The sequence below is a fragment of the Pecten maximus genome, chromosome 1, assembly GCF_902652985.1.
Source record: "Pecten maximus chromosome 1, xPecMax1.1, whole genome shotgun sequence".
In the NCBI taxonomy this organism is placed as follows: domain Eukaryota; kingdom Metazoa; phylum Mollusca; class Bivalvia; order Pectinida; family Pectinidae; genus Pecten; species Pecten maximus.
Window position 1 is genome coordinate 24,190,637 of NC_047015.1, and position 13,301 is coordinate 24,203,937.

The 13,301-nt window shown below is 34.8% G+C and overlaps 1 protein-coding gene across 1 annotated transcript; it reads right to left on the reverse strand.

Annotated features, from left to right (window-relative positions):
• Nucleotides 1–11,051: 11,051 nt before the first annotated feature.
• LOC117335427 (putative GPI-anchored protein pfl2) lies at nt 11,052–13,301 on the reverse strand. Its single transcript, XM_033895447.1, has one exon. It carries the CDS (start codon nt 13,299–13,301, stop codon nt 11,052–11,054), a length of 2,250 nt encoding a protein of 749 aa, XP_033751338.1.

Sequence of the window (13,301 nt, forward strand, 5' to 3'; positions counted from 1 at the left end):
TTCTTTTAAGATTTTAAACTACAGATGACTTTTTGAAAAATCAATCTTCTGCAACATTATTTTGATCAATATCCATGTTTGAAAAGATATGGTGAGATCGGTTGCGATTGATTATTATTTTCTATTAAGATTTTAAACTACAGATGACTTTTTGAAAAATCAATCTTCTGCAACATTATTTTGATCAATATCCATGTTTGAAAAGATATGGTGAGATCGGTTGCGATTGATTATTATTTTCTATTAAGATTTTAAACTACAGATGACTTTTTGAAAAGTCAATCCTCTCCAACATTATTTTGATCAATATCCATGTTTGAAAAGATATGGTGAGATCGGTTGCTATTGATTATTATTTTCTATTAAGATTTTAAACTACAGATGACTTTTTTAAAGATCAATCTTCTGCAACATTATTTATTCAATATCCATGTTTAAAAAGATATGGTGAGATCGGTTCCGATTGATTATTATTTTCTATTAAGATTTTAAACTAAAGATGACTTTTTGAGAAATCAATCTTCTGCAACATTATTTTGATTAATATCCATGTTTGAAAAGATATGGTGAGATCGGTTGCGATTGATTAATTTTTCTTATCATGATTTTAAACGACAGATGACTTTCGAAGAGTCAAACTTCTGCAACATTATTTGATCAACATGCATGTTTGAAAAGATATGGTAAGATCGGTTGCTATTGTTTTTTAAGTTTCGTATTCTATTTGATCAATATCCATGTTTGAAAAGATATGGTGAGATCGGTTGCGATTGATTATTTTGGTGTTATAAGGTATTGAAAAAAGTCATGAAGCAAACTTCTGCAACATTATTTAGATCATTGTTCATGTCTGAAAGATATGGTAAGCTATGTTGCTATTTTTCTTTTTTCGTAATAAGTTTTTGAAACAGATGATAAATTTCGTAAGGGTTATCTTACTAGCAAATCAAGCAATATTTAGTCACTAAATGCTTATAAATCTCTATTATGTTTCTATCAAAAAGAAGTAATTTGGTTAATTCACCATGTATTGTGGCGAGCAATGGGCCTTACTGTTGACATGCTATTTATTTATCTGATTGTAAATTTTAACAAAACATGCGAAACATTTTTTTTCAAGGGTTACAATTGGTACATATTTGTATCACACAACTTGCACCAAATAGCCATGCCGTTTTGCTCATTAGGGTCTTTAGAAACAATACAAGCATTGGTTTGACAGAACGTGCTTATACATACGTATACACACTTATACTATTTTGACTTTGAAATGCAAATGGTGGTTGTGAATAACCTAAAGCAATTATGGTATATAGGGAGGCATTTCAAGCATTGAAAATGCTCTTATCAGACACTATTAAGAACTCTGAAAATGGCAAGAAGCCCGTTTTAGGGGAAAAATTGGTTTATGTAGATATGATGAATACATAGAGTCACATTTTGATTCAATATTTTATGTAGATAGGATGAATCTGTAAAGGAACATTTCATTCAATGTTTTATGTAGATATGATGCATCCGTATAGGTACACTTTGATTCAATGTTTTATGTAGATATGATGAATACGTACAGTCACATTAGGATTCAATGTTTTATGTAGATATGATGAATCCGTAAAGGAACATTTTCATTCAACGTTTTATGTAGATATGATGAATCAGTAAAGCCACATCTTGATTCAGTTTTTTTATGTTGATATGATCAATCCGTTTAGGCACATTAGAATGCAATGTTTTATGTAGATATCATGAATTCGGAAAAGGAACATTTTTATTCAATGTTTTATGTAGATATGATGAATCCGTAAAGATACATAAGGATTCAATGTTTTATGTAGATATCATGAATTCGGAAAAGGAACATTTTTATTCAATGTATTTTGTACATATGATGAATCCGTATAGCCACATTTTGATTCAGTTTTTAATGTAGATATGATGAATACGTTTAGGCACATTTTGATTCCATGTTTTATGTAGATATGATTAATCCGTTTAGGTACATTTTGATTAAATGTTTATGTAGGTATGATGAATCCGTATTGACACATTTTGATTCAATGTTTTATGTAGATATGATGAATCCGTATAGCAACATATTGATTCAATATTTTATGTAGATATGATGAATCCGTAAAGGAACATTTTGATTTAATGTTTTATTTAGATATGATGAATCCGTAAAGGAACAAATTGTTTCAATGTTTTATGTACATATGATGAATCCGTAAAGGAACAATTTGTTTCAATGTTTTATGTAGATATGATGAATCCGTAAAGGAACATTTTTATTCAATGTTTTATGTCGATATGAAGAATCCGTAAAGGAACATTTTGATTCAATGTTTTATGTAGATTTGATGAATCCGTTTAGGCACATAAGAATTCAATGTATTTTGTACATATGATGAATCCGTATAGGTACATTAGGATTCAATGTTTTATGTAGATATGATGAATACGTTTAGGCACATTTTGATTCAATGTTTTATGTAGATATGATGAATCCGTTTAGGCACATAAGAATTCAATGTATTTTGTACATATGATGAATCCGTAAAGGAACATTTTGATTCAATTTTTATGTAGATATGATGAATCCGTAAAGCCACATCTTGATTCAGTTTTTTTATGTTGATATGATGAATCCGTTTAGGTACATTAGGATTCAATATTTTATGTAGATATGATGAATCCGTATAGGTACATTTTGATTCAATTTTTATGTAGATATGATGAATCCGTAAAGGAACAATTTGATTCAATTTTTATGTAGATTTGATGAATTCTTATAGATACTTAAGGATTCAATGTTTTATGTAGATATGATGAATAATTTATAGACACGGCACAAAAAGATACAATAGAACTCAATGTTATAGCTGTATTATTCATGTAGATATGATGAGCACGTATAGGTATTTTTTTCTGGATGCCGTTGATGTACTGTGACTTAAGATGTGCTGTTGTTATCAGGAATATGTAAACAGCCGCATTCAGGAGCAATGATTTTTAGACGTAGGAGAAAGTAAATGTATATACAATGTACTATTGCATTATGAATTTAAAGCACAAGAAATGAGATGACTATGTTTTAGGATTATGACTCATTTTTTTTATAAATGTGTATAGCTCTTTGTGTTAGCTACGTAATTTTGAATCTACCGTCTTGAGGTAGCAAACATATTATTCATGTGCATACATGTCTGCACAATACATGATTATCTATGACCTTGCAAGAAACATCGCTTTGTGTTAGGTACTAATATATGTGACATTTTATTGTATACTATAACCCAAATTATAACACAGTGTTATTGATTTGATTATGTTAAACTATGTATTTACACGTGTAAAAGGTTTAAACTACAGAACCTGAACTTTATCAAGTAGGAAATATATATATCCATATTGTTTTCATAAGAACTCCTAAAAAACAAATGAATATGAGATAAAAGATTGTATCGATTCTATCAAGCTTTATTCATGTCGCTCCCGCTGCTTGATATGATTTGTATAAGTATCAACTCTTTCGTATTGATACTATTTTGATAAAGTTGGGTATCTTTGTTAATTGTTAACAGATAGTGAAAATGTATCCAGTAATGTATAATATGATTATAGTACATATATAATGCATTGGATCTATCACGTGGTATGTTGGTCATCATGTGCATTTTTTTATGAACCTTTGAAAAATGCATTATAATGATACACATTACATATGTAATGATTATAATAATACAATAGATATGAATTCTGCTCTTATGACAGTCATTTATGTCCCATCGACTCCTTCAGATATAAATACATGTATATGACGTCCTGGACGTTATATCATTATATATATTATAATAGAATTATTATATTACTACATGTATATTGTTATAAATGTTTGTATGTTCGATATTCTAGCAGGTATATCACATATACTTACATACCCGATTATCTTGATATATCACACCGCCTCTCATCCGATGTGGTTTAGATATCTTTAACTTTATATAAGAGCGGAATTCATATATATTAGACTCTATATAGATCACTATCCTGTAAATCAGCGATGTATTACTGCCTTATTATAAAGGTATAAATGTAATTGTCACACTGATTTGATAATAAATGTTACTTTTATTGTTTAAAAGAAATGTATATTCATCCGATTTGGAGGCTCGGTATCACACATACCGATATGAAATTCTCTTGATATATTAAGCTCTCATTCAATGTGGTTTAAATATTTTCAGTTTATATATTTAACAGCTTGTTGATTAAATCATTTTAAGCATGAATTTAATCAACCCTAAACGCTAATGAAATTTAATTTTGGTATTTGATAAAATCTAATTTCATCAAAGTAATAAGTCTGTCTATATCAAAATTAGCAAAAATATCGATATACTTCATGATTGATGAAAATTACTAGCTTTAAAAGAACTGGTTAGGTTTTTTTTAAGTTTTCGTTGACTTGCATTATAATGTATACTGTTTACCTTTCTTCTAAATCGTTAAAAAATATTTTGGTACCTTGTTCTTTAATACGTTCGAGGTTCGTGTTTTTAAAATTTCAATTGTTAACAAACAAAATGATATGTCCAGTATTATTTTGAATTGATTAGATTGGTGTGATAGACATATACAATATATATCCTTAGTAACATAAATTTACAATTAAATATTACAGTGGTGGTATTGTATATTTTTAAGTAACATAAATATACAATCATTGGTATTGTTTATGTTTAAGTAACATAAATAATAATAATATATTACGATATGGTACTGTGTATTTTTAAGTAACATAAATATGCAATCATATATCACAGTGGTGATACTATATATTTTTAAGTAACATAGATATACAACAATTGGCATTGTATATTTTAAGTTACATATATATACATGTATTTGTTTAGATATCAGTCAAATATCAGTGTTTGTATTGCATATTTCTAAGTAACTTAAATATACAATCATTGATATTGTATATTTGTAAGTAACATAGATATACAATCATAGGTATTGTTTATTTTTAAGTAACAGAGATACACAATCATTGGTATTGTATATCTTTAAGTAACAGAGATATACAATCATTGCCATTTTATATTTTAAGTAACATAGATATACAATCATTGGTATTGTATATTTGTAAGTAACATAGATATACAATCATTGGTATTGTATATTTTTAAATAACATAGATATACAATCATTGGTATTGTATAATCTTAAGTAACATAGATATACAATCATATATCACAGTGTTTGTATTGTATATTTACATACTGTTTATCAATGAGAAGTGTTAATTATATAAGTTTTGACTATCTTTAATGACTTGTACTTCGTTTTTACAACTAATACCATAATGTAAAAAGTTTTTTTATATCTATATTAACACAACTCAGAACATTGGATTGACATTTTTGGCTCTCAAACGTTCACAAAAATCAAACTAAAACACATTCAATAAAATATAATAAGCTATTACCAACGAAACTCGGATATCAGTTTTATTCTAATGAAATGTCCAAATATATCTGGTGTAGATAAGAAATGATACTGACCAATGTCGATATGAAAAACACCCAAATATAATTGGTGATACTTTATGCATCAAATGTTAGTATTTATATGGTTATGACCAGTTGGTGTTAATGATATAAAACGTGAGGTTTTTAGAGTATAAGCCGATAGCAAACTTATCACTTCTTGTTAAAAAATGGGGTTTTGCAAACTTTTTTTCGAAATATTAAACAATATCATTTAACAAAATGAAGAATCACAAGCACTGCGGAGTTTATATACCGTATGTGTTGGTGTCGGAGGATGCTTGGATGGTAAAATCAAATGCCGTGAGTTTCTGCTTGTGAAAATATCGCGCATTTCCTCGAGTACGTATAGGAGTACGTCATGTACGTCCTGGAGGTAGAATGAGGGTTATCACACATTGTCTTTCGGGTTAATAAGGAAGTACATCATGTATTTCCCTAAGTTAGAGATGAAGTACATCATCCACTTCCTTGAGTTAATAAGGGAGTACATCATGTACTTACTTGAGTTAATAAGGGAGTTCATCATGTACCTCCTTGAGTTAATAAGAGAGTACATCATGCACTTACTTGAGTTAATAAGGGAGTACATCATGTACTTACTTGAGTTAATAAGGGAGTACAGCATGTACTTACTTGAGTTAATATGGGAGTATATCATGTACTTACTTGAGTTAATAAGGGAGTACATCATGTACCTCCTTGAGTTAATAAGGGAGTACATCATGTACTTACTTGAGTTAATAAGGGAGTACATCATGTACCTCCTTGAGTTAATAGGGAGTACATCATGTACTTACTTGAGTTAATAAGGGAGTACATCATGTACTTACTTGAGTTAATAAGGGAGTACATCATGTACTTATTTGAGTTAATAAGGGAGTACATCATGTACCTCCTTGAGTTAATAAGGGAGTACATCATATACTTACTTGAGTTAATAAGGGAGTACATCATGAACCTCCTTGAGTTAATAAGGGAGTACATCATGTACTTACTTGAGTTTATAAGATAGTACATCATGTACTTACTTGAGTTAATATGGGATTATATCATGTACCTCCTTGAGTTAATAAGGGAGTACATCATGTACATCCTTGAGTTAATAAGGGAGTACATAATGTACTTACTTGAGTTAATAAGATAGTACATCATGTACTTACTTGAGTTAATATGGGATTATATCATGTACCTCCTTGAGTTAATAAGGGAGTACATCATGCGCCTTTTGTATCAAAATGTATGCTGTCAATCTTGGTTTCATCAATTACTGGCGAAAATAAAAAGCCGCTAAAACATAATGGATTAGTTTTTACCGTCCAAGCTGCTTCTCTTTTAATTCGGTTATATGAAATGCTACTGTATTTCACGTGAATAATAATGTATAATTATAATCTGATTAAAACATGTAACTTAGATAACAGCGTTATTTTGTTTATTTAGCAAGTACATGTAATACCTCCATGGATTGAAAATTCCGAGCAGGAAACGTCACAATCAGCTATATTAAAGCGCAGATTTATATGTTGGAGAGAAAAGGATTACAACAGTAATGTTAAGATCTGCAAAGAAATCGATCGCAACTTAAAATATAGATTTTCCCTAGAGACCCGTGATGAAGTACTAGGAGAATGAGATCGAGCATAGAATCAGCGTCTTCTGCTTCATCATCGACACCCGAAATACAAATCTGGGTCACAACGACACCCGAAATACAAATCTGGGTCACAACGACACCCGAAATACAAATCTAGGTCACAACGACACCCGAAATACAAATCTAGGTCACAACGACACCCGAAATACAAATCTAGGTTACGACACCAGAAATACAAATCTAGGTCACAACGACACCCGAAATACAAATCTAGGTCACAACGACATCCGACATACAAATCTAGGTCACAACGACACCTGAAATACAAATCTAGGTTACGACACCAGAAATACAAATCTAGGTCACAACGACACCCGAAATACAAATCTAGGTCACAACGACACCCAAAAAACAAATCTAGGTCACGACGACATCCGACATACAAATCTAGGTCACAACGAAACCCAAAAAACAAATCTAGGTCACGACGACATCCGACATACAAATCTAGGTCACAATGACACCCAAAAAACAAATCTAGGTCCCGACGACATCCGACACACAAATCTAGGTCACGACGACACCCGAAATACAAATCTAGGTTACGACACCACAAATACAAATCTAGATCCCAACGACACCCCAAATACAAATCTAGGTCACAACGACACCCGAAATACAAATCTAGGTCACAACGAAACCCAAAAAACAAATCTAGGTCACGACGACATCCGACATACAAATCTAGGTCACAACGAAACCCAAAAAACAAATCTAGGTCACGACGACACCCGAAATACATATCTAGGTCACAACGACACCCGAAATACAAATCTAGGTTACGACACCAGAAATACAAATCTAGGTCACAACGACACCCGAAATACAAATCTAGGTCACAACGAAACCCAAAAAACAAATCTAGGTCACGACGACACCCGAAATACAAATCTGGGTCACAACGACACCCGAAATACAAATCTAGGTCACAACGACACCCGAAATACAAATCTAGGTCACAACGACACCCGAAATACAAATCTAGGTTACGACACCAGAAATACAAATCTAGGTCACAACGACACCCGAAATACAAATCTAGGTCACAACGACATCCGACATACAAATCTAGCTCACAACGACACCTGAAATACAAATCTAGGTTACGACACCAGAAATACAAATCTAGGTCACAACGACACCCGAAATACAAATCTAGGTCACGACGACATCCGACATACAAATCTAGGTCACAACGAAACCCAAAAAACAAATCTAGGTCACGACGACATCCGACATACAAATCTAGGTCACAATGACACCCAAAAAACAAATCTAGGTCACGACGACATCCGACATACAAATTTAGGTCACGACGACACCCGAAATACAAATCTAGGTTACGACACCAGAAATACAAATCTAGGTCACAACGACACCCGAAATACAAATCTAGGTCACAACGACACCCAAAAAACAAATCTAGGTCACGACGACATCCGACATACAAATCTAGGTCACAATGACACCCAAAAAACAAATCTAGGTCACGACGACATCCGACATACAAATTTAGGTCACGACGACACCCGAAATACAAATCTAGGTCACAACGACACCTGAAATACACATCTAGGTCACAACGACACCCGAAATACAAATCTAGATCACAACGACACCCGAAATACAAATCTAGGTCACAACGACACCCGAAATACAAAGCAAGGTCACTACGACACCCGAAATACAAATCTAGGTCACGACGACACCCGACATACACATCTAGATCACGACGACACTCGACAAGCAAATATATGCCAAGTTCGGGTTAAGTAGCATTCTCAAAATGAGAACCAGTCAACAACCATCGAACGCATCTGACGTCACTCACATCGCACAAGGACATAAAATATTTTCAAATGGTATCATCAAGATGTCAACCATAAGATTTACATTGTCTTAATCAAACTGCGTCTCTCAAAAAGTTTGTATTGTTAATTTTTCTGTCAGCAGTCGATACGAAAATCGTGATGATGGGAACAAGTCCTTTGTTATTGAATCAAACAGAACGTATTACAACGCCACAAGATGAACATAAGAAACATTTACTCGGAGACTCTGGAACATGTACTTTGAGAACCATGTGTGTGCATCAACGAAATTCCAACCCAAGTCAAATACCTGTATATCGCGTTTCTATAGAACCGGAGTAGTCCTAGCCTTAGTGACAATGTGTAAATCAAATCTTGAAATCGTAAAGGAAGTAGTGTATTACATTGTACCAGCTAATAAGTACACCTCTCGATATATCGTCAACGGTCGGCATTTATCACGAAAACTGTAACACTGACAACAAGCTATTAACTATTCAACAAGCTATTAACTATTCAACAAGCTATTAACTATTCAACAAGCTATTAACTATTCAACATGCTATTAACTATTGAATTAAATGTTATATTATATTGCTATCAAGAAACGCGAATTAAAGAAGAAAATCTAATCGTAGCGCCGTGCTAAGACGTCTCGAGGTCACGTTCTAAGATCAATGTAAGCTGAATGTTTCATACCCACGAGACGTGAACAATAACATTGGTGTTATTTCAAAATAATCCATCATCGATGGATCTTAAATATAAATTACAGTGCATACTTATCTTGATATTCTTTTCTTTCAGCGTTCAAAAAAGGACATTTCAATAGACAGTGGAATTCATCACCGATTTCATGTAATTTACAAGGACGAATTCTATTTTGGTACTCAATGTTATTCCATCTCCCATATTCCACTATCAATTAATGATTACAAGTTCTAAATTTACACAATAACATTCGCTCATTGGCATTTATTAGTAGTAGTTTTTAATAGTTTTCAAAGCACAATTATTCCTTTATTTTCTATAACAAACGGATTTAGAGGAATAACAATTGTTTTACCGATAGTTTTACCCATTCCCTATTCCGAAAAATTGTGAATTCCATACACACGTCAATCCACATTCATTTAAATCAGTTTTTATAAATCTCAAGTAAGGAATTGTTTATTTTTCAACAACAAAAACATGATATAACATAGGATGCATGACATAGTTCAATTTACTTTTTTCGGTTGTAACATTCTTGACCAATAACCTCTCATTCTTGATTTTACCTCTACTGAAAGGTGATTAAGTTTACCGTAAATCTTACAATTTGGTGTGTTTTTTTTCAAACCCAGCAATAATTTACAGAATTTCAAATGGAAAAATTCAATAGTCTTAATATTTGTGTAATCTCAAACTTCACATCCAAATAGGAGGATAGGTTTTACTATTTTATAGAATATACATTTAATTGACAAATTTAGTTTTCTGTTTTTCTTTTAAATGTCATACATTGCTAGTTTAGCTTTTTTGATATTATAATTTTTAACATCATCAAATAAGCACGTGCGAGTGAACACTGTTCCCAGGGACGCAATTTTTTTTTTACACATTCTCTGTTTTCACAATCTAAATTGAAAACATTTCTATTTACAAATATAACTTTACAAACAATCTTACATTTTGTTTCTACCAATATTTACTTCTAACTTCCATATTTTACAATAACCCCCCAAATATTCAATTGATTTTGTAAAACAAAGATAATTCGTTCAAAATCTCAAAGATGTTCGATCAATTTAGTCAATGTCGAAATTAAAATATGCAACCAGGACATCAATACGCTCCATGCCACTTAACACTGTTCCCAAGTGTAGCGTGGACCGATCGACAAGGTAGATGATGCCATCGTGGAGTTACAGGGAGGCAGTGGCCAGTCTAGGACAATATGTGATGGGAGGACACCCGAGGGTTAAGGAAAGATAAGGGACAATGGAACTAGAAAAAATTGAAACAAATCAGTTCAGTAGGACTGTTCTAAACTGAAAACAACATCAGCGGAATGGCGCTATATAACATCATTTGGTGAGGGCACCATGACATCAGCGGGGTGGCGCTATATGGCATCATTTGGTGAGGGTTAAATGACATCAGCGGGGTGGCGCTATATGGAATCATTTGGTGAGGGTACCATGACATCAGCGGGGTGGCGCTATATGGCATCATTTGGTGAGGGTTAAATGACATCAGCGGGGTGGCGCTATATGGCATCATTTGGTGAGGGTTAAATGACATCAGTGGGGTGGCGCTATATGGCATAATTTGGTGAGGGTTAAATGACATCAGCAGGATGGCGCTATATGGCATCATTTGGTGAGGGTTAAATGACGTCAGCGGGGTGGCGCTATATGACATCATTTGGTGAGGGTTAAATGACATCAGCAGGATGGCGCTATATGGCATCATTTGGTGACGGTTAAATGACGTCAGCGGGATGGCGCGATATGGCATCATTTGGTGAGGGTTAAATGACGTCAGTGGGGTGGCGCTATATGGCATAATTTGGTGAGGGTTAAATGAAATCAGCGGGGTGGCGCGATATGGCATCATTTGGTGAGGGTTAAATGGCATCAGTGGGGTGGCGCTATATGGCATCATTTGGTGAGGGTTAAATGACGTCAGTGGGGTGGCGCTGTATGGCATCATTTGGTGAGGGTTAAATGGCATCAGCGGGGTGGCGCTATATGACATCATTTGGTGAGGGTTAAATGACATCAGCAGGATGGCGCTATATGGCATCATTTGGTGAGGGTTAAATGACGTCAGCGGGGTGGCGCTGTATGGCATCATTTGGTGAGGGTTAAATGGCATCAGCGGGGTGGCGCTATATGGCATCATTTGGTGACGGTTAAATGACGTCAGCGGGATGGCGCGATATGGCATCATTTGGTGAGGGTTAAATGACATCAGCAGGATGGCGCTATATGGCATCATTTGGTGAGGGTTAAATGACATCAGCAGGATGGCGCTATATGGCATCATTTGGTGACGGTTAAATGACATCAGTGGGGTGGCGCTATATGGCATAATTTGGTGAGGGTTAAATGACATCAGTGGGGTGGCGCTATATGGCATCATTTGGTGAGGGTTAAATGAAATCAGCGGGGTTGCGCTATATGGCATCATTTGGTGAGGGTTAAATGAAATCAGCGGGGTGGCGCGATATGGCATCATTTGGTGAGGGTTAAATGGCATCAGTGGGGTGGCGCTATATGGCATCATTTGGTGAGGGTTAAATGACGTCAGTGGGGTGGCGCTGTATGGCATCATTTGGTGAGGGTTAAATGGCATCAGCGGGGTGGCGCTATATGACATCATTTGGTGAGGGTTAAATGACATCAGCAGGATGGCGCTATTTAGCATCATTTGGTGAGGGTTAAATGACGTCAGCGGGGTGGCGCTATATGACCTCATTTGGTGAGGGTTAAATGACATCAGCAGGATGGCGCTATATGGCATCATTTGGTGACGGTTAAATGACGTCAGCGGGATGGCGCGATATGGCATCATTTGGTGAGGGTTAAATGACATCAGCAGGATGGCGCTATATGGCATCATTTGGTGACGTTTAAATGACGTCAGCGGGATGGCGCTATATGGCATCATTTGGTGAGGGTTAAATGACATCAGCAGGATGGCGCTATATGGCATCATTTGGTGACGGTTAAATGACATCAGCGGGATGGCGCGATATGGCATCATTTGGTGAGGGTTAAATGACGTCAGCAGGATGGCGCTATATGGCATCATTTGGTGACGGTTTAATGACGTCAGCGGGATGGCGCGATATGGCATCATTTGGTGAGGGTTAAATGACATCAGCAGGATGGCGCTATATGGCATCATTTGGTGACGTTTAAATGACGTCAGCGGGATGGCGCGATATGGCATCATTTGGTGAGGGTTAAATGACATCAGCAGGATGGCGCTATATGGCATCATTTGGTGAGGGTTAAATGACGTCAGCGGGGTGGCGCTATATGGCATCATTTGGTGAGGGTTAAATGACATCAGTGGGGTGGCGCTATATGGCATCATTTGGTGAGGGTTAAATGACATCAGCAGGATGGCGCTAAATGGCATCATTTGGTGACGGTTAAATGACGTCAGCGGGATGGCGCGATATGGCATCATTTGGTGAGGGTTAAATGACATCAGCAGGATGGCGCTATATGGCATCATTTGGTGAGGGTTAAAAGACATCAGCGGGGTGGCGCTATATGGCAT

Bases quoted from the DNA above. Each gene is read 5' to 3' on its own strand.
- LOC117335427 (XM_033895447.1), bottom strand. From the start codon at position 13,301: ATGCCATATAGCGCCACCCCGCTGATGTCTTTTAACCCTCACCAAATG.